This window comes from Mustela nivalis (assembly GCF_964662115.1).
Source record: "Mustela nivalis genome assembly, chromosome: 1".
NCBI lineage: Eukaryota > Metazoa > Chordata > Mammalia > Carnivora > Mustelidae > Mustela > Mustela nivalis.
In genome coordinates this window covers 75,970,975-75,994,337 of record NC_139020.1, presented here as the reverse complement: position 1 = coordinate 75,994,337, position 23,363 = coordinate 75,970,975, and the positions used below count along the sequence as shown (strand labels likewise).

Genomic DNA, 23,363 nt, shown 5'->3' with positions numbered 1-23,363 from the left:
AGATAAGAATTATAGCAAATTATGGTCTGTAATATCATAATAACACTGTATGGTAACTACACATCATGGTCAGCATTGAGTAATGTAAGAAATTGTTGAATCAATGTTATATACCTTAAATTAATATAACATTCTATATTTGGATTTAATAAAAATAATTATTCATAAACAGGTAGTTATCATTTTGTTGTTGTTGTTTTTTGTTTTTTTTTTTTAACTTTTTATTTTTTATAAACATATATTTTTATCCCCAGGGGTACAGGTCTAGTTCTGTTTTTCTTAATCTCTTCCCTTGTAATTTGGTGACTTTTGTAATGTTATGTTTGTGTCCCTTCTTTTCATGTTTTGCAAAACTATAAAGGTATTTGGTTTATGGTTACTGTGAGGTTCATATATGACATAAAATTCTATGTAGCACTCTAAGATGAAGATCGTTTAAGTTCAAGGGTGTTCTAAAAGCACTACATTTTTACCACCACTCCCCACAGTGCTTCATGTTTTGAGGTCCTATTTTGTATCTTATTATTTAGTGAATCCACTGACTAGTAATTGTAAGTCTAGATGGTTTTACTACTTTTGTAAATTTCATACTATATATGTCGGTGGTTGATCCATACCTTTTTTTTTATTTTTTGACAGAAATCACAAGTAGGCAGAGAGAGAGGAAGGGAAGCAGGCTCCCTGCTGAGCAGAGAGCCTGATGCGGGGCTCGATTCCAGGACCCTGGAATCACGACCTGAGCCGAAGGCAGAGACTTTAATCTACTGAGCCACCCAGACGTTCTGATCCATACCTATATTATAGGTTTACTTTTATTAGCGAGATCATTTCTTTTATAATTTTATCTTTCCTATTTATGGCCTTTTCTTTCCCACTTAAATTAGTTCCTTTAACATTTCTTGTAAGGCTGGTTTGTTGTTGAAGTCCTTTAGGTTTTATTTGTCTGGGAAACTCCTTATCTCTCTTCAATTTTGAGTGACAATCTTGCTTGGAAGAGAATTCTTGTAATTTTTTTTTCCCCTTTCAACACTTTGAATATATCCTGTCATTCCCTTCTCACCTGTAAATTTCCAGCTGAAAAATCAGTTTTGATAGTCATATGGGGATTTCCATATATCTAACTTGTTATCTTCCAGTTCTTTTAAGATTCTCTCTTTAACTGTTGATACTTTGATTTTAATGTCTTGGTGTGGGTCTCTTTGGGCTCATCTTCTTTACAACTCTGTGACTCTTGGACATAGATGTCTGTTTCACTTATTAGGTTAGGGAGTTTTCAGCCATTACTACTTCAGATGGGTTTTCTGTGCCTTTTTCTCTCTCTCTTCCTTCCGGGAGTCCTACTATGGAAATGTTAGTATGTCTGATGTTGTCCCAGAGATCCCTTAAACTCTATGTAGTCTTTTATTCTCTTTTTTCTTTTTGCTGATCTGATAGAGTGATTTCCATTGCTGTCCTCCATATCATTGATTCATTCCTCTGTATTTTCTAATTTGCTCTCAGTTACCTCTAATATATATATATATATATATATATTTTTTTTTTTTAACCTCTAGTATATTTTTTATTCTTCAGCCATGATTGGTTCCTTTTTATATTTTCTATTTCATAATTGAGGTTCTCAATGTGTTGCTTCGATCTTCTAAGTTTGGTGAGCATCTTTATGGTCATTCTGAATTATTTTTCAGGTAGATTATATCATTTGGAACATATTCCTCTGTAGCTTCACTTTGTCCCTCATTGTTTGTGTGTTAGGTAGATCAGTTATATTACCCAGTCTTGAAGGAGTGGTTTTATGTAGGTGTCCTGTGGGGTCCAGTAGCACAAACTCCTGTGATGCCCCAGGGGTTTCCCTGGTTGGATTGTGTGTACCCTCCTGTTGTGGTTTGTATGCACTGGTGGGTGGCTGGCCATAAGGCCTGGTTGTGACTGCTGAGGGCACTCTCCTGAATGGGGTTCAAAATGGGGGGGGTTTACTTGGGGAGAAATTGCTCCCACCTGAACTGGGCCAGTGACATAGAATGGGAGCAAAAAGAAATGCTGCCTACCTTCACTTCTGTTCCCAAAGAATGTTACAGCATGTCCCTGCCCCTCTAGCACATGCTGTAAAATTAATATCCTTTATATGTAACCTAGGCATTGGTCAAACTGCTGCCTCTGCTCTGACATTAGGAACAAGGGAGATTACAGGCACACTTTTTTTTAAAGAGCAGAGTCTCAGTTTCTTATTACCTTCCCAGACATAAGCCCCACTGGTTTTCAAAGTCAGATGGTATGTCTTCCCAGTTCAGGACCCCTGGACTCTAGACTCAAATCTAATGTGGGGCTTGAGCCCCTTGTTCCTCAAGGAGGGCCTCCATGACTGTGATACAACCCCTACCCCTTATGGGTCATCACACGGGCATTGTGGATTCCTAGCTAAACCATATGTTTGCCCTTCTCCCATTATGATATGGCTTTTCCTTTATATCCTTAATTGTGTAAAATCATTTCTGCAAGTCTTCAATTTGTTCTCAGAGATAGTTTTTTTTTTTTAAAGATTTTATTTATTTATTTGACAGAGAGAAATCACAAGTAGATGGAGAAGCAGGCAGAGAGAGAGAGAGGGAAGCAGGCTCTCCGCTGAGCAGAGAGCCCGACGCGGGACTCGATCCCAGGACTCTGAAATCATGACCTGAGCCGAAGGCAGCGGCTTAACCCACTGAGCCACCCAGGCGCCCCTGAGATAGTTGTTTTATAAACAGTTGTAGTTCTGGTTTGTCCATGGAAGGAAGTAAGCTCAGAGTCTTCCTCTTCTACCATCTTGACACATCTGATTTCTAGTCCAAAGCTCCTCATAAAATAGATACAGCATAATAAAATAAGTTCAGCAATATCTTTATAAAAGATAAAATGCCAGTGTACATAGAGCATTCTGACATCATACCAGGTTCCTATAATGCAAAAGGATTCAGTCTGGGCATGTGATTCCTTTAGTATGGCTTAATCAGACATTGTTTGGAATATATATCTTCGAGAATTAGATGAAACAGCGTTGTCATGAAATCCCCAAAGATACTTATTCTCATCACCCCGTTTTCAACAAATATTGAGAAACCTGAGTTTGGGATTGTACTCCCAGGCAATATTTACGTCAGAGCTTTTCTATGTTGTCAATTTCCCTTTGCTTATTAGGGAACTTGTCATTCCAGAAAAGCATTCTTCAACAAAGGTGATCTCTTAGGTCAAATCAGGGAAAAAAATGTAAAAAGAAATTATTGTGGGGCAACTGGGTGGCTCAGTCGGTTAAGCATCTGCCTTTAGCTTGAGTCATGATCCCAGAGTCCTGGGATGAGCCCCACATTGTGCTCTCTGCTAAAAAATATCCTCATGCTATCAAAATATTCAGGAAGTATTATAATTTTAATGCAAAATCAATCAAAATCCTATTCCTCGTAAGAACCAAGAAGTGGAAAATACCCAAAATGTCCACCACTGATAAGTGGATAAGCAAAACGTGTCATATGTCCACCTGGAATACTGTTCTGCAATTCTACAACAGGGATTGGTATTGAAAAGATTAGGCAAATAAAAAAAAAAAAAGCAAGACACAGAAGGCTATATACTGTATGACTCCATTTATGTTAACTGTCCAGAATATGCAAATCCACAGAAATAAAGTAAATTTGTTGTTTTCCACAGGTAGGCAGAAAGTGGAGAATGACTGCCAATGGCAGCAGTTTTGATTTGGGCGTGCTGAAAACGTTCTAAATTTAGTGGAGATGGTTGCACCACTGTTAATGTACTAAAAACCACTTAAAGTATACTTTAAAGAGGTGAATTTTATGGCCTGTGAGTTATATCTCAATAACACTGTTATAAATGTGACAGATAAATTCAATATATTGCTTTCTTATAAAATATCCATGTTTAAGAAACCTTAAATTTACTTGAAATATCAATTTTTAAAAACTTACTATAAAAATTTACAATCACATACAAAAGTAAAAAGAATACTGTAATAAATCCCAAAATATCATCATCCAGGTTCAGTAGTTACCAAGACATAACAGATTGCTTCACTTGTACTATTACTCAGTACTTGTTTTATTTCATTGCATTGTTTTAAAAGAAATAAGATATCTTAATATTTTATCTACAGATACTTCATATATGTCTCAAGGTTAAGGAATCTTTAAAACATAACCAAGGTTCGCCTGGGTGGCTCAGTTGGTTAAGCAGCTGCCTTCGGCTCAGGTCATGATCCCAGCGTCCTGGGATAGAGTCCCACCTCAGGCTCCTTGCTTGGCTGGGAGCCTGCTTCTCCCTCTGCCTCTGCCTGCCATTCTGTCTGCCTGTGCTTGCTCTCTCCCCATCTCTCTCTCTGATAGATAAATAAAATCTTAAAAAAAAATAATAACCACAAAATTAATCTATAAATTTTAGCAATAACTCCTTAATATTATCATGAGTTTTCTAATTTCCCTGATATTCTCATATTTAATTGGCAACTAATTTGTTTGAATTAGGATTCAAATAGATACACATGTTGTTTTGGATTAATTCTAAAATGTTTTATTACTGACACATTTTTCCCTTTTGTGAAATTCCTTGGATAAACTAAATGGTTTTTGTTTGTTTATTCTTAGGTATTAAAAATGAGCTATAACAAAATTCGAAAACTTCAGAAAGATACCTTTTATGGCCTCAGGAGCTTGACACGGTTGCATATGGACCACAACAATATTGAGTTTATAAACCCAGAGGTTTTTTATGGACTCACATTTCTCCGACTGGTGCACTTGGAAGGAAATCAGCTCACTAAGCTCCATCCAGATACATTTGTCTCTCTGAAATACCTCCAGATATTTAAAACATCTTTTATTAAGTACCTGTACTTGTCTGATAACTTCCTGAGCTCCCTCCCTCAAGAGATGATTTCCAATATGCCTGATTTGGAAAGCCTTTATCTTCATGGGAACCCATGGACTTGTGATTGCCATTTAAAATGGTTGTCTGACTGGATACAGGAAAAACCAGGTATATACGTATACTATTTATTTCTTTGTCCTAAGTAGAGGAAACCTGCCTGGAGATTTTTACCAGGAAGTGGGGAGGCCAAGGTAATTTAGTTGGAGAGAAAATGGACACTAAATAATAACTTTGTGGTGATGAATTCTCTTTAATGAATTATTTGTGTGTTGTTTCAGGTCAGTTATCCAGTCATCACTTCTGGCAAAATTAGGAAAAAGGAGTGTTACTCTTTTTTACTTACCACGAGCCATAAAATCCCTTCCTTTTTCTTATCTTCCTTTCAGTCATTCAGTCAATACACATTTTTTTTGGAGTTCTAGTCAAGATCTTGTGCTTGGTGATAGAACTGTCAAGAGCGCTGTCTCTGCTCTAGCCATGCCTCTGGTATGTTACAGATAAGCAAACACATAATCAGATTGTGAAATGTGCTTTGATGGGGAAAGTAAAATTTGTCAGGAAGAAGGCAAGATCTTTCAGTCAACAAGTAGTTACTGTAAACCTACTATGAACAAGAGATCACAACACAGGGATCTAAAAATGAACAAGATAGCCCCATAACAGAGTTTACATTCTTGCAGCAGAGGGGGGACAGAAATGAATAAACAATTAAATGCACTATTAACTGTTGAAATCTGATTAAATAATTAAGTCTTTGAGAAAATGACTGAAAGGAACATATTGATTTTGTCATCAAAGGGGAAGATATTGATTTTTCACACTTTGGAAAGAGTGACGGGGAGAGACTGTTGTGTGGGGAGAGAGAAATGGAAAGCAGGGAGCAGTCCACTCTTGGGAGAAGTCTGGCCTGAAGTAAGGGATGGAGGGAGGGTGCAGCCAGATGGAAATGTGAAATCACATAGGATTCTTCACGCATGAGAGAGATTTGAGCATGTTCAAGGTGAGAAGAGATTAAGGCAGAGAAGGGGACAACACTTCAAAGGGGCAGATCATCCACTGAACCAGTCCCCTGAGAAGACTGGAGGGCAAGAGATCCAGACGTAGGTGGAAGGATTTTCCTTAGGAGAAAGAGAAGTAGATGGGCATAGAGGCAGGGGGATTGCTGGGTCTGGTACAAAAGACAAAGGAAGCTATTATCAAATGGCTTTTTCACCCCTATGAAGGTCCAAGAGAGGTGACTGGAGGAGGATTCTAGGACAGGGTCAAGGCCGAAAGCTTGGGAAAAGTGGAAAAGGTTTGAAATTGCTGCCATCTTATTTATATGTGTGTCTGTGTATAGTCAGTTAATTAGTTAAAAAGCAAATCAGAGAACATTAACTGAACTTTGAGAATTACTTTAGGGGAATAGACACCACCTTAGCTCTCCAAGAGCAAATATTTTAGGCAAATATGCTAAACACATAAAAAGACAGTAAGTCTAGGGACACCTGGGTGGTTCAGCCGGTTAAGCGGCTGCCTTCAGCTCAGGTCATAATCCCAGGATCCTAGGATGGAGCCCTGTATTGGGTCCCCTGCTTGGTGGAGAGCCTGCCTCTCCCTCTCCCTCTGCCTGCCACTTTGCCTACCTGTGCTCTCTCTGTCAAATAAAATAAATAAAATCAAAAAAAAAAAAAAAAAAAAAGACAATAAGGCTATAAATGAACAACATCGAAATACTTTATTGAAGACTTAGTTCCATAGGAAATTGGAGTCATCAAAAATTTACTTCTACCTTGATTGAAAAGGAGGGAAATTGGACTGGGTCATAAAAGATACATCAAAGGGAGAAGAAGGAATATACAAGCTAGCAGGGAGTTAACGTGTACTGAGTTTGGGGTTGACCTTGTGCTAAATGTTTTCAATTTAATCCTCACAAAAATCCTCCATTTACAGATGAAGAAACTGAGGCTGAGGAGATTTAGACTACTACTAAATTTAGACTACTCATTTAGACATTTAGACCCTTTATGCTTCAATCTTCTTACCTGTAACATAGGGATAATAATAATTGGAAAGTATATTACATACACATTGCTTAGCACAAGGTAGGGCTCAAAGCAAGCTCTAAGTGTGAAGCGTTATCATCATTTTCACTGCGACCTACCCAGGTCACACAGCTAGAACATAGAAAAGCAGAAATTCAAAAATCAAAACCTTTCTTTAAAATGCATTTGGGGTGGAGAACCTGCTTTGTACATGAAGACCGAACACGCTGCAGGAAGAGGGTAAAGAAGAGCCCAATTGCCCGGCATAGGTTCAGGGTGTTTGGAAATCCACCGCAGCGAGAACTGAACACCCAGCTATGATGATTGTACTTAATCCTAGCGGCCAAAGAGATTTTACAGTGAAAGCTTGGAAGACAGAGATGCTTTTGGGGGGATGGTCAGTTTATGAGCAGCAGACCAGACGGACAGGAGTGGGGAGAAACAAGAGTCCAAGGATGAAGTGCTTGAGAAGGTTTGTGTGTCAAGAAAGACAGATTGAACTATAAAGACAGACTGAGCCACACTTGCATGTAGCTTTACAGACCCCAAGAGGACTGAGTGGGGGCTTGTCCACACTTTCAAATGCCAGAGAGAGATAAAGGAGAATGAGGAAGAAATACTGGGTTTTCATGTGGTTGCGAGCTGGAGTACGGGGACGGAGAATGGTGAGCACACAAGGAAAGTTTATCTGAGAAACGTAGCAGTAGGGAGTGGGGGAGGACAGGGGGGTGATGCCCACCAGGAAAGAACTACACACACCAGAGAGAAAATGATTGTGTATTCAGTTCCTACATGGTATCAAAGCTACCTGCCATTTTGCTAATTATATGTTCTGGTAATAAAATCAGGCTACTGTATAGTGTTAGCAGCTAACATTTAAAGTAGAATATGCCATGATTCTAAGATACCTATTTATTTAATATACTAAGGAATTTTTTTTAAGTCCAAGAACTAAAATTGCGATAAAAGTTCAAGAATTGGCCAATTACAGCCCTCTGCAAGGCTTTTTCTCCCCTAAAGATTAGTTATTTAACAGAGAGAGAGAGAGAGAGAGATCACAAGTAGGCAGAAAGGCAGGCAGAGAAAGGGTGAAGAAGGCTCCCTGCTGAGCAGAGTCTGATGTGGAGCTTGATCCCAGGACCCTGAGATCACGACCTGAAGTGAAGGCAGAGGCTTAACCCACTGAGCCACCCAGGCGCCCCTCTACAAGGCTTTTGTAAATAGAGTTTTATTGGAAAACAGTCATGCCTCATTCTGTGGCTCCTTTGTTGCTACAATGGTATAGTCCATTTGTTATGTCAGAAACCCATAGTCCACAAACCTAAAATCTTTTCTATCTGGCCCTCTACATAAAAAATTTTCTGATCTCGGCCTGCAGAACAAAGCCTGAGCTCCTCAGCCTAGTTTAGCCTAGCCGCGTTTCCTTCCTTTCCAATCCTCAGCACTCCCTGCCATCCCAGACACACTCTTCACTGTTTTTCTATCTCAACCCCGTGGCCTTCCTGCCTGGAGCACTTCCTTTCCTTTTCTGTGGGATGGGCTCCCAGACAGCTGGCAAACTCTGCTCAGCACTCACTCCTTCCGGGAAACCTGGTGCTCTTCCACTCGCCCCATCTGTATTTGAATACAGTTGATCACCAACACAGTTGAAAATCTATGTATAACTTGAATCCCCCAAAACTTAACCACCAATCATCTACTGTTGACCGAAAACCTTATATGGCTTTCATATATGGCTTTCATATTGGCCATATATGGCAAATCAACTCATATTTTATATTTTCATATGTGTTTTATATTGTATTCTTATAATAAAGCTAGAGAAAATGTTTCAGAAAATCATAAGGGAAATACACTTACTGTACTGTATTTATTGATACTGTAAATTTATACCATGTGCTTATAAGAAATTATTTCAGTACCTACATTAATAATGTCTTATAGGATATAAAACACTATAGATATTATGTTTCACTAATGCTAGACATCAAAAATGAAAAGACAATATCAAAAAGAATTTCACCTTTATTTCATATCCATGCATTGATAATGAAGCAACAATATGATTGTTTTATGGTAGCCTAGCCCATACACTAAGGAATGTATCATTATAAAACTTCTATGGTATACAGTGTTAGTCTTATTCATAATACAAGATTTTCAAATCCCTTACCTGTGTTGATAGGCTGACAATGCAGCTTCTCTAATTATGACAGAGGCATATGTATACTAATGTAATTCTTTAAAAGAAAAGTTATAAGACAGTAAGTAAGCTAACACATTAATTTTATGTTAAATATCACTCGCAACATGCCTATGTAAGGAAATGCTATCCACTTCCATACAAGTCTTGCACTGATATTCTACATAATGAAAACTGAGGCACTAGTACAAAAGCAGCTCACACAGTTCTTACTATACCATTATTGGATTTTCACATAAAACATGCACGATAGATAAGTTTGTTAAATCTACAGCATTGTAATTACTTACTCTTCATTATGAGGGAGTGGGACATCATTAGGTCTTCATCCCCATCATCATCGTCCCCTCATCAAGGAGGCATTGGTCTTGCTGTCCAAAAAGCAGAGGGGGTGGTAGGGGAAGCAGGAGAGGCATGTATACTCAGTGCAACTTTACAGTAATACCTCGTCATTTCTGTCAGACTTTTTGCTCTGTTATTTTTCTAAAAACATTTCTATATAGGACCAATCTTTCACCATTTGCTTTAGTTTCAGTGCCCATTGTACAGAAGGGTCAATATCCTAAAGCAAGTCAAAAGCAGTCTTTTTTATTTTTTTTATTTTCAGCATAACAGTATTCATTATTTTTGCACCACACCCAGTGCTCAATGCATCCGTGCCCTCTCTAATACCCACCACTTGGTTCCCCCAATCCCCCCCCCACCACTTCAAACACCTCAGATTGTTTTTCAGAGTCTATAGTCTCTCATGGTTCACCTCCCCTTCCAATTTCCCCCAACTCCCTTCTCCTCTCTGACTCCCCATGTCCTCCATGCTATGTGTTATGCTCCACAAATAAGTGAATCCATATGATAATTGACTCTCTCTGCTTGACTTATTTCACTCAGCATAATCTCTTATAGTCCCGTCCATGTTGCTACAAAAGTTGGGTATTCATCCTTTCTGATGGAGGCATAATACTCCATAGTGTATATGGACCACATCTTCCTTATCCATCCGTCCGTTGAAGGGCATCTTGGTTCTTTCCACAGTTTGGCGACCGTGGCCATTGCAAAAGCAGTCTTGCTTCTGCCAGACTGTCAAAGGTCAGTTTGGTCTTTGGCACTGCTTTTTCTGAGTCTTCTCCCTTGTCATTAGGCACTGGTTTGGAAGCATTATTTTCTACCAAGTCATCTTCTGTTAATCTCTCTGTTGTGGTGTCTATTAGCTCTTGAATTTCTCTAAGATCCGTATCTTGAAGCCCTTCACTACCACCTCCCTGAACCACTCCCCCACCCCCTTATGCTTTTATTTTTTTCTCTTTTTTCCATATCTAGAGTCTTTCATGATTTCCTTGATTAGCTCTGGGGTAAATCTTTTGAAGCCATGCACACCATTTGGACATGGTTTTCTCCAGCAGGAATTTACCATTTCAGACTTGATGGCTTCCCTGGCTTTTCCTATAACAACAATGGCATCTTCACTGGTGTAATCCTTCTAGATTTTCATGATGTTCTATCAGGAGTTCTATTACATAGAATTAATAATCCTTTCCATAGAATATTATGTTTAATAAGCCTTAATGATCCCTTTAGGACCTCCTGAATTAGAGAATAAATTAGAAATATATTTGGGGGCAAGTAAGCCACTTTGATGCTTTTGGTGTTGAACTCATAGGGTTCTGGGTGGCTAGGGGCATTGCTCAACATTAAAAGAACTTTACAAAGCAGTCCCTTATTGGCAAGGTACTTCCTGGCTTCAGGAACAAAGAATCAATGGAACCAATTTAGAAAAAATATTCTCATCATCCAGGCTCTTTTGCTGTACAACCAAAAGACGGGCAACTAGTGTTTATCACTTCCCTTCAAGGCTTGGGGGTTAGCAGCATTAGAGATAAAGTAAGTCCTAATGATGAACCCAGCTGCATTTGAATAGAACAGTAAAGTTAGCCTATCCCTAGCCTTATTCCGGGTGCTTCCTTCTCTTCCTTACTAATAAATAAATGGCTTTTGTGGCTCCCCACCCTCCCGCCCCAGAATAGGGTACTTTCATCTACATTAAAAACTTGTTCAGGCAGATATCCTTTCTCTTCAATGATTTTTGTGATGGTGTCTGGAAACGCATCTGCTCCCTCTTGGATGGTGGAAGCTGCTTCTCCTGCTATCTTGATATATTTTAAGCCAAATCTCTTTCTAAAATTATCAAACCATCCTTTGCTGGCATTTAATTCTCCAGGTTTAGATCCTTCTCCTTTCTTTTGCTCTAAGTTTCACATAATGACTTTGCTTTTCTTTTGACTCATATGAGTGTCTACAGAGATGCTGTTCTTTAGCAATCCTGTACCCACATAAAGGCTGTATTTTTCAACAGAAGATAAAAAGGCATTTTACAAAAAGTGCAAGGTTTTCCACCTGCTGGTATAGCTGCACTGACAGTTTCAGGAATTTCCTCTTCTTTTCTTGCAAAGGCCCTTATGCTGGATTCATTGATGTTAAAGTGGCAGGTAACCGAACCTACAAACCTATTAACTTTTTCTTGTAATGTCATAACTTTTCTCTGCTTCTTGGGAGCACTTCCAGCATCGCTATAGGAGCTCTGGGCCCCAGGGTATTATTCAAGTTTTGTGATACTGCACTACAAATGATGGAAAAATACATGAGAACCGTGGAGATCAATTTTTACTGCAGTATGCAATTTACTGGAGAGATGGATTACTCTCACAGAGTTATTTAGTGTCACACAGCATTTTTAGATGGATACTCACAATACTTGAGCTTACCTCAATAGCAAAATTATACTAGTATAGTATGTACTATAGTTAATTTTAGGCAGTTATGATTTAATATTGTAGCTTTGCATATGCTTTCCTTGACATGCTTCTTTAAGTGTGCATATAAGTTTTGATAAATTTTAACTTTGGGGGGCACCTGGGTGGCTCAGTGGGTACTCTGCTCCCCCTCCCCCACCACTGTCTCTCTGCCTGCTTGTGATCTCTGTCAAATAAATAAAATCCTTTAAAAATTTTTAACTTTTTTAATAATGGATTTAAGTGTTTACTATTTTTGATAAATTTTAACTTTTTATAATGGATTTGTGCACATTTTATGTATTCATGACATACTTTAACATTTCTAGGTTATGTGGTTTTTCTGTAAGGTTTTTCAAATTCTAACAAATCTCCAAAAAAATTTTCCAGTATATTTATTGAAGAAATTCATATATAAGTGGACCCACACAGTTCAAACTTGTGTCGTTCAAGGGCTACCTATCATCATTTCACCCCTTTCGGTTTACCCACAATTCCATTCTTGAACGAACCACATTTTATTGTATTTATTAGTATTAAAAGTCTTTTGCCTTTCCTATTCTATGTCAGATTTATTTACATATGGCTCCTAGAATGTGCCTAGAACATAATGGGTACCCAATTAGCCATTTTGATGGTGAATAAAAAGGAGTCCATCACCCACCTATATAATCTTAATATGTCCACAACCTGTTTATGCATATATATTGTGTATGTGTGTGTATATACATAAACACACACATATAATTAGTGAAACCCATTAGGGCTAACATCTTTCAGTCATGTTTAAATAATTACATGTTTTCCTTTTTACCGAAATACCTTAATGATAATCCTACAAGAATCATGAATGAGTCATGTCAACTTCTGCTTGGACATTTTTTTCACCCATTCCAAGAGATGTGACAGTTCCTCATGTTTTCAGTTGCCTCAGGTAGAACGTGTTAGGCAATCCTTTTGCACATATATCAGTAGTCCAGCATAACACAGCTTCATCTACTTGTGGGTATTTTGGCTGCTTAGGTTTCACAAAGGTCGTTGTCTTGTTTCTCTATAAAATTAGGATTTGTGGCTATTTCTTTGAAAAACATTTGCTTTACTAATATTAAATTTGTCTATCTTCTCTGTTTTCAGCCTTTCTACCCACCTAATAACTTCTTGTTTTAATGCCAAAGCATAATACGAACATTTCATTTTTATTTTCTAATGATTTTATTTTAGAGAGAGAGCGAGAGAGAGAGTGAGTGAGCAGGGGGAGGGGCAGAGGGAGAGAATCTCAGTTAGGCTCTGTGTTGAGCAAAGATCCTGAAGCAGGACTTGATCTCATGACCCCGAGATCAGGACTTGAGCTGAAACCAAGAGCTGAACACCTAACCAACTGAACAACCCAGGTGCCCCTTAATAAAAACATTTTAAGTGGCAAACTTATTATATGTAGTACCAACAGTGCATGTAACTCAGTTAAAAAGAAAACAATGGAAATAGCTAAGACAGTGTTCTCTGTGCGGTAGCAGAAGCCATATCAAGACTGATAGCTGATCAGCTGGTGTTGTAAAACACCTTCAGTTTAAAGACATACCTCAAGCTTTACGTTAAAATGTGGCAAAATGTGACCTTAGAATTTGGCCTGTCTGCCCACCTCCCTCCAAACTTTTGTGAGCATCCATTGGCTGGAGCTGGGGATCTACAGTAACTAGACAGGTCATTCTAATAGTGGATGGGTAAGGAGTAGGATAGGAAAAGTGAAAGATATAAGGGGAACATAAAACAGAAAGCCCACCCAGAAGTGTTGTTGTGACTGGGTCCTGAAGGATGTAAGCAGTTAGACACTGATGGAAGAGGGTGTGTCAGATGGCAAATGATGGGAAGTGGAAGGAAGAGCATATTCCAGAGTCTAATAAGGCATGGCAGGTTGAGGAATGGGAAGCATGTCTGTATGACTAAAAGATTGATGGAGGAAATGAAAGTGAAGTGATAAGTAAGATCTGCATCTGAAGTAAAATACCTGCAAACTCTTGTGTCTAGGTGCTAGCAATAGTAAGCATACCAAGATGTGAGTATAATTGCTGAGGTTCAATTAAGCCAGAAGTCTGCCATGTTCTTTGCTTTGTCAGGGTCTGAACCCAGGGTGTTGATGAGCAGGTTAAGAGTTATGGCTGGTTGGGAAGTGGATGACTTAGCAGAGCCTCTTACAAGTACTCAAAGGTTTTCAGGCTTGCCGGACATCTTCTTTCCATGGGTTTAGATTTTAAAGTTTACCAAAGAATGCTGACCCAGACGTATGTAGCACCACCTGTCATACTGGAGTACATAGGCCATCCCTGTTGTCAAAAATGGCACAATCTCCTCCTGTGTGTGTGTGTGTGTGTGGCTAATATTCCAATATATATAAATACCACATTTTCCTTACCCATTCCTCTATTGATTCTTAGGTTTCTTCCAAATCTTGGCTATTGTAAGTGATGCTGCAATAAACATGAGGGTGCATGTATCCTTTCAGATTAGTATTTTTGTATTCTTTGGGTAAATACCCAGTAGTGCAATTATTAGATCCTATGGTAATTGTTTAATTTTTTGAGAAACCTCCATACTGTTTTCCACGGCGGCTGCACCAGTTTGCGTTCCCACCATGAGTGCATGAGGGTTCCTTTTTCTCCATATCCTTGCCAACACCTGCTATTTATTTATTAATTTTTTTATTTTAGCCATCTGATAGGTATAAGATGATCTTGCATTGTGGTTTTGACTTGCATTTCCCTGATGACGAGTGGTGCTGAGCATCTTTTCATGTGTCTATTGGCCATTTGTTTGTCTTCTTTGAAAAAAAAAATGTCTATTCATGGTCTATGCCCACTTTTAAATCAAATTATTTGGGGTTTTTGCTTTTTGATGTTCAGTTGTAGAAGTCCTTTATATAGTGTGGATACTAACTAGTTATTGGATATATCATTTGCAATTAATTTCTTTCAGTAGGTTGCCTTTTTGTTGATGATTTCCTTCACTGTGCAAAAGCTTTTTGTTTTGGCACAGTCCTAATAGTTTATTTTTGCTTTTGTTTTCCTTGCCCAAGGAGACATATGTAGAAAAGGGTTTCTGTGGTCACTGTCAGATGCCTTAGTGCCTGTGCTCTCTTCCAGAATGTTTACGATTTTAGGTCTTACATTTAGGTCTTTAATCCATTTCAAGCTTATTTTTGTGTATGATGTAAGAAAGTGGTCCAGTTCCATTCTTTTGCATGTAGCTGTCCAGTTCTGATAGCACCATTTATATTGAAGAGTCTGTCCTTTCCCCATTTTATATTCTGGCCTCCTTTGTTACAGATGAATCATAACATAGGTATGATTAATAAGTATAGGTTTATTTCTGAACTCTCCGTTCTGTTCCATTGACCTGTGTCTGTATTTGTGCCAGTGTCATGTCATCTGCACACAGTGACAGTTTTTGTTCTTCCACATCAATCTGGGTGCCTTTTCTTTCTTTTTCTTGTCCAAATGCTGCAAGTAGGACTTCTGAAGAGTACTATATTGAACAAAAGTGGTGAGAGTTGACACCCTGTTCCTGATCTTAGAGGAAAGTTCTCAGTTTTTCACTGAGATGATGTTAGCTGTGGATTTGTCATATTTGGCTTTTATTCTGTTGAAGTAGGTTTCCTCTAAACCCACTTTGTTGATAGTTTTTATGAGGAACAGATGTTGAATTCTGTCAAATGTTTTTTATTCATCTGTTGAGATGGTCATATGATTTTCATCCTTTGTTTTGCTGATATAGTTTATCATGCTGATTCATTTGTGAATATTGAACCATCCTTGTGTCCCCAGAATAAATCCCATTTGCTCATGGTGATGGTCCTTTTAATGTATTGTTAAATGCAGTTTGCTAGTATTTTGTTGAGGATTTTTACATGTATATTTATCAAGGATGTTGGCCTGTAGTTATCTTGTTTTGTGGTGTCTTTGTCTGGTTTTGGTACCAGGATAACACTGGCCTCATAGAATGTGTTTGGAAGCTTACCTTCCTCTTCTGTATTTTGGAATAGTTTGAGGAGAATAGGTATTAACTTTTCTTAACCTGTTTGTGAATTCTATGAAATATTTAATCTTTTAAAGGAAAATGAAATTCTATGATCCTTAACCCACTGAGCCACCCAGGTGCCCCATGACCCTTAAAACATTAAAATGGGGAAATATAACTGAACCACTCTTAGTAAAAGTGAGAAACATAAGCATATATTTCATTTCCCTATTTAAGGAAATTATTCTTTTTTTTTTAACTTTTTTTTTATTTGATTAATTTTTTATTTTTTATAAACATATATTTTTATCCCCAGGGGTACAGGTCTGTGAATCACCAGGTTTACACACTTCACAGCACTCACCAAAACACATACCCTCCCCAATGTCCATAATACCACCCCCTTCTCCCAAACCCCCTCCCCCCAGCAACCCTCAGTTTGTTTTGTGAGATTAAGAGTCACTTATGGTTTGTCTCCCTCCCAATCCCATCTTGTTTCATTTATTCTTCTCCTACCCACTTAAGCCCCCATGTTGCATCACCACTTCCTCATATCAGGGAGATCATATGATAGTTGTCTTTCTCTGCTTGACTTATTTCGCTAAGCATGATACGCTCTAGTTCCATCCATGTTGTCGCAAATGGCAAGATCTCATTTCTTTTGATGGCTGCATAGTATTCCATTGTGTATATATACCACATCTTCTTGATCCATTCATCTGTTGATGGACATCTAGGTTCTTGCCATAGTTTGGCTATTGTGGACATTGCTGCTATAAGCATTCGGGTGCATGTGCCCCTTTGGATCACTACGTTAGTATCTTTAGGGTAAATACCCAATAGTGGAAATTATTCTTTTTGCTAATATTTTCTGAGTACCAAATATATATCAGGCACTTTCTACATATGGGAAATAAAGCAATCAACAAGACAGACAAAAATCCTTGTGACCACAGATATAATACTGTGGGCAGGGTGAAGAGACAATATTTGTTTAGAAATCAACCTAAAGACAAAAAAGTAGCAAACTTACTATTAAACACTATAAAATGTCCAAATTGTTCTTTCAAATTTTAGCAGAAGCTATTTCTTTAAAATGTTCAAATGTAAGGAGGCCACAGCTGGCAATAACTCAATTGTCATTTTTCCTAGATATAATAAAATGCAAAAAAGAAAGAAGTCCTTCCAGTCCTCAGCAATGTCCACTTTGCGTGAACCCCAGGATCTCTAAGGGCACGCCCTTAGCTTTGGTCCCAGCTGCAGCTTTCCTGTGTGCCAAGCCAACCATTGACTCATCCCTGAAATTAAAGAACTTGACTCTTCTGGAAGACAGCACTCCTGTGTCCATCTCTCCCCAAGATTTCATGGCACCGTTTGGCTCCCTCACTTTGAATATGACAGATCAATTTGGAAATGAAGCTAACATGGTCTGCAGTATCCAAAAGCCCTCAAAGACATCATCCATTGCATTCACTAAAGAAAATGACTCTATCATGCTAAATACATCATTTTCAATATTTCTGGTGTGTAACATAGATAACAATCACATTCAGCAAGTATGGCAAGTGCTGGCGTTGTACAGTGATTCTCCTCTGATTCTAGAAAGGAGCCACTTGCTCACTGAAACACCACAACGCTACTACAAGTATAAACAGGTGGCTCCTGAACCTGAAGACATCTTTACTGGCATAGAGGCTGATCTCACAATAGATCCCCATTGGTTAATGCAAGACCAAATCTCCCTGCAGCTGAACAGAACTGCCACCACACTCAGTACACTGCATATTCAGTACTGCAGTGATGTTCAAGTCACTTTACCAAGGGCAGAAACAAGTCCAGTGAAGCATAAATGGACCATGATTTCCAGAGATAATAATACTAAGCTGGAACGCACTGTTTTGATTGGTGGAACCACTAGCCTAGAATGCCCAGGCCAAGGAGACCCTACCCCACATTTGGAGTGGCTTCTGGCTGATGGGAGTAAAGTGAGAGCCCCATATGTTAGTGAAGATGGACGAATCTTAATAGACAAAAGTGGAAAACTAGAACTCCAGATGGCTGATAGTTCTGACACAGGCGTATACCACTGCATAAGCACCAATTATGATGATGCAGATATTCTCACCTATAGAATCACTGTGGTAGAGCCCTCTTTAGAAGCCCATCATGAAAATGGGGCTCATTATACAGTTTTCACTGGTGAAATACTTGACCTTCCCTGTCATTCTTCTGGTATCCCAGATGCCTCTGTTAGCTGGGTTCTTCCAGGAAACACTGTGCTTTATCAGTCCTCCAGAGACAAGCAAATTCTGAACAATGGCACACTAAGAATATTACAGATCACCCCAAAAAACCAGGGTTATTACTGTTGTGTAGCAGCCAACCCATCAGGGGTTGACTTTCTGATTAACCAAGTTTCAGTCAAAACAAAAGGGCAAAGGCCAGTAGAGCTTAATGTAGAAAAAGATGGATCTGGATTTGATGAGGCCAATCCCACTGCCCATCTTAAGGACCCACCAGCTGTGCAACTCCTTACATCTGCTCCAGTGATAGTCGAGACTGGAAAACAAGTCTTGAGCACAAGTAAAAAGCATAACTATCGTGAGTCAATACACCGGCGGCGAGGAGATTCACTAAATCGACATTTTAGGGAACACAGGAGGCCCTTCTCTTCCTCTGCTCGAAGAATTGACCCACGGCACTGGGCAGCACTTTTGGAAAAAGCTAAAAAGAATACTATGCCAGAGAAGCAAGAACATACTACAGCAAGACCCCCTCCAGTGGTCACCCAACTCCTGAATATACCTGGTGAGGAAATAGACTCTTCAGGCATGCTCCCTCCAGATGAGGAACTGATGGCAACTAAGGCTCCTAGTGTTCTGGCAAGGACAGTGATTGCCAATTCCAGAAAAATACCTGATACCTCTGTGACAAATATAAGTGCTGTCACTGAAGTCTTTTCAATTGTGGGTCCACAAATCCTACCACCTGAAAAACCAATAGATTTCAAACCATCTCCTATTAAAACTACAACCATGTCAAAGAATATAAACCCAACCTTATTAAGCAAAATGCGAGGCACAATCAATGAAAATTTCTCCACTATCTTTCCTCTATTACCTGAAGCAACACAGTTTCAGGAAGCTGACAACACTGGGAAGAAAAAAGAGCATTTACAAAGTACACTCCCCAAAACAATGGGGACTATAAGCAAAGATGTCAATATCAAAATGCTGAGTAGTGCTAACAGCAAAGCTGATATATTCGTAGGGTCAGTAAATGCCACAAATAGTCATCAGACATCTGTAACAAGAGTCAGTGACCCCAGGATCAATCACTTCTATCCATCCATCATTCAAAAGCTTAACACCTCTGAGATACCTTCGGGCCCATACACTGCTGCTCATTCTCAGTCACAGATTCCAAGAAATAGTACAACTAACATCCTGCTAACATCCAGGCACTTTGGAAGACGGAGGAAAATTTGGGGTAGGGGTCGAATTATCAGCCCATATAGAACTCCAGTTCTTCGACAGCATAGATACGGCTTTGTGAGACCAACATTCAGAGTTTCTTCTGAAGAAAGCACTACTGCATTTTCAGCCACAGAGGCCAGTGTGGTGTGCCCATCCTGTTCTCCCAGGGAAAAGCTCACCCCTGCTGCAACAGCATTTTCTTTTCCAAGTTCTTCCCCCATCAGGCTCACCAAAGCTGAAAGTGCCAGAGTCACAGAAGAGTCTACAATTCTAGTCCACAATCCATCATTACTATTTGAGAACAAATCAAATGTAAATATTGAGAAAACAATACCCACAATAAAATATTTCAGTGCTGAAAGTACACAAGTGACTCCAACTGACGCAGTTATGACTCATGCCCCCAACTCCTTACCTGAGGAAAAAACTCCTGTTCCAAACAATGATTACCCGAGTGTGTCTAATACCAGCGAACTTCAAAGGGAGTCAATGATTGTATCATCAGTTCCAGATCCCACCACCAAGCCATCTATGTCTACTACTACAGCTATTACAAGATTTTTAAGAAGGAAAATTCCCTGGCATCAGATCTTTGTAAATAACCATGTCCAAAAAGAGAGGTTAAAGAATCAGCATCAATTTAGCTCACCAAAAAACACAACCACAGTGCTTACTAAAATATCTCCTGCTTTACCCACGGCTAACGTTTCCCCTTTCCATTTCACAACACTCTCAGCAAGTGTGATGCAAATTCCATCTATAACATCAGCTACAACTCACCAAAACATCACTGAAACACACAGTCCTATAAGTCTCCCAACAATGAAGAAGCTGCCCTTTCCACCAGTTTACCTTACACCTCCTAGTATCTCAAGCAATGAACCAAGTACCAATTTCATATCTAAGCAGACAGCCAGGCTAACTGTTCCTCCTACTGCCCCTGCATCAGTCATTATCAGTAAAACCCAAATAGCCAGACCCAGCACACGAAACATACAAAGAAAAAAGGAGCCTCTGAGGAACAGGAATGACCCACACTCCTTTCCCAGTCAGAGTTCCAGCTTCACTGTATCCACTACTATGGCACCTCCTGATCTAACTGCGGCTGAAACTTCAACCACGCCCCCCTTAGAAAACATGAAAGGAATTTCAAGTACAATGGATCTTTATCCAAGAATGCTTAGTCTGACAGACATAACTGAAGAAGGACCCCAAGAGAATACTCAGGTTTTGAAGAGCAGAATTGTTTCTGAAATCACTTTGTCCGGCAAACTACACCAGAGCACAACTAGGAACACAATCATTAGACACTCAACCATGCCACCATTCCTGAGTAGTAGTGCTGCTCCAATGCCAATTCCCACCTCCCATCCCTTGAATAATCAAAGTGCTGTCATAGACAACATGGCAACTCCCACTTTTAAGATGATGACAAATACAGTGGTCAAACCACGTGAACACTCTAGGCACAGTGCTAATCCACAGCAGTTAGCAGTAGAGGTTGCAACATCTCCCAAAGTTCGCCCAAATGTCAAGGTCACAAGTGGAGCCACCCACTTTATCTACTCCAATCTGTTTCATTCTACTTCCATGCCAGCCCCAGTAACAGTTAAACCACAGAATTCTAAACTGACTTCCACTCCGTGGTCAGAAAACCACTTCTGGCAGAAGTCATACCCAGAAACTGCTAACAAAGGCAAAACGCCAATAGTGAGCATATTGCCTAGTCCAGGCTTGCCAGAGGACATCACCTGGGATATTAAAAAGACTGCAAAGAAAAATGGCTTTGATAAGACACAAATTCAAAAAATAACAACCTCTGAACTCCTTCCCTTTGATTCTTTGTCTAGGAATATATTTGAAAGGCCCAGAATAGTTGGAGGAAAAGCAGCAAGTTTTACTGTTCCTGCTAACTCAGATGCCTTTCTTCCTTGTGAGGCTGTCGGAAATCCCCTGCCCACCATCCTCTGGACTAGAGTATCATCAGGTATCTGACACTCTTGGTGGTTTTTTTGGTTGTATTTTTTTTTTGTTTTTTATTTATTTATTTATTTATTTATTTATTTATTTATTTACTCTTAGTCTTCCTTAGTCATAAAACAAGGAAAAGACTGTGTTATGCTTCAGGGTTACACATCCAAAGAATCGACACCAGTTTCAAATCTCTCCAGGATACACAAACTATTGATATTCTCATTAGACATTTGCTGCGTAACTTTTTTTGCTCATTAGAAGGTTTTAAAAGATGTTAATTAAGAGTATTTTTTGTAATGCTTTGAAAGCAGATACAAGAAATATGATTTGAAAAATAGAAAGGCCACTGTATTGAACCATTAAGACTTTTCAAATTAAAATTATGGAAATAAAAAACTTTTAGGAATATTTTAACACTCTTACCACTAAGTGTCCTAATTTTAAATATATTTGCTCTCAAAAGCCTAACAGTACTCCCAAAGCTTTCTTCTTGAGACTTCCTCTTGAACAATTTGTGTTCTATTTAAACTCTGATGACTTATGACTACAAATTTCTTTCTTATCAGGATTTGATTTATCTAAAAGGAAACAGAATAGCAGATTCCAGGTGCTGTCCAATGGCACCCTCGCCATACAGAGGGTGGGCATTCAGGACCGTGGACAGTACCTGTGCTCGGCATCCAATCCGCTTGGCACCGACCGCCTTCATGTCACGTTATCCGTGGTTTCCTATCCCCCCAGGATCCTGGACAGACATACCAGAGAGATCACAGTCCACTCTGGAAGCACTGTGGAACTGAAGTGCAGAGCTGAAGGTAGACCAAGTCCTACAATTTCCTGGGTTCTTGCAAACCAAACAGTGGTTTCTGAGTCATCTGAGGGGAATGGGCAGACCCTGGTGACATCTGACGGAACGTTGGTCATCCACAATATCAGCATTTATGACCGGGGCTTTTACAGATGCATGGCCAGCAACTCAGCTGGCCAGGATTCACTGCAGGTCAAAATACAAGTCATCGCCGCCCCACCTGTTATTCTAGAGCAAAAGAGGCAAGTCATTGTAGGGGCTTGGGGTGAAAGTTTGAAATTGCCCTGTACTGCCAAAGGAACTCCTCAGCCTAGTGTTCACTGGGTCCTCTCTGATGGCACTGAAGTGAAACCACTGCAGTTTATAAATCCCAAGCTGTTGTTATTTGCAAATGGGACTCTCTATCTAAGAAATGTAGCCTCTTCAGACAGGGGCACTTATGAATGCATTGCTACCAGTTCCACTGGCTCGGAGAGAAGAGTGGTAATTCTTACAGTGGAAGAGCAAGAAACCATCCCCAGGATAGAATTTGCATCCCAGAGGTGGACCGAGGTGAATTTGGGGGATAAATTACTACTGAACTGCTCAGCCATTGGGGAACCCAAACCCAAAATAATCTGGAGGCTACCATCCAAGGCTGTTGTTGACCAGTGGCACAGGTAAACCATACCTTTGTGTTGAGATTATCTTCTTTATCTATTTCGCTTTACAATTTCTGAAATGGAAAAGGTGATACAGTGAGGCCAACAGTAGATTTAGAGAGCTCATAGACTCTGCACATAAAAGGAACTCTTTCTAAAGAGACCTAATCCTTTTGAGGTTAATGTTACATGTAAAAATGAGGCTTCTTACATGCTTAACTCTAAGGGCCAGCTATTCAATTCTTACTGAATTTACACAATAGTTAAAGGCAGACTAACAATCTCATTTGCTCTCATACTTGTGACAGCTTTAAAATGGTAACCACAGAAAGGTCTTTATAATTTCTCTATCCAAAAAGAGGAGGGAATTTTGTAATGCAATCAAAATTCTGTGTAATTTTGAATACAATTCCCACTACCTGTGCAAAACCCATAATGCAATGATAGAAAGCATTAAATCTGTGATGTGAATAACAGGTAAGTTCAAAATTTAGGTTGTTAAGGAAAAGGTCTAAAACACTTACTGGCTGTT

At 39.3% G+C, this 23,363-nt stretch overlaps 1 protein-coding gene across 5 annotated transcripts in view; it reads left to right on the top strand.

The window, feature by feature from the left end:
• The window catches only part of IGSF10 (immunoglobulin superfamily member 10), a 49,659-nt gene that overhangs the window by 21,272 nt on the left and 5,024 nt on the right, over nucleotides 1-23,363 (top strand). For 2 of the 5 annotated variants that reach the window (XM_082707843.1, XM_082707842.1), the window contains 3 exons: nucleotides 4,626-5,016; nucleotides 17,085-21,395; nucleotides 21,949-22,849. In XM_082707843.1, the coding sequence (XP_082563969.1) occupies nucleotides 4,626-5,016; nucleotides 17,085-21,395; nucleotides 21,949-22,849 (5,603 nt within the window). Of the gene's footprint in view, nucleotides 1-4,625; nucleotides 5,017-17,084; nucleotides 21,396-21,948; nucleotides 22,850-23,363 lie in introns of those variants that run through there. The other 3 variants (XM_082707845.1, XM_082707844.1, XM_082707846.1) reach the window with 3 other exon arrangements.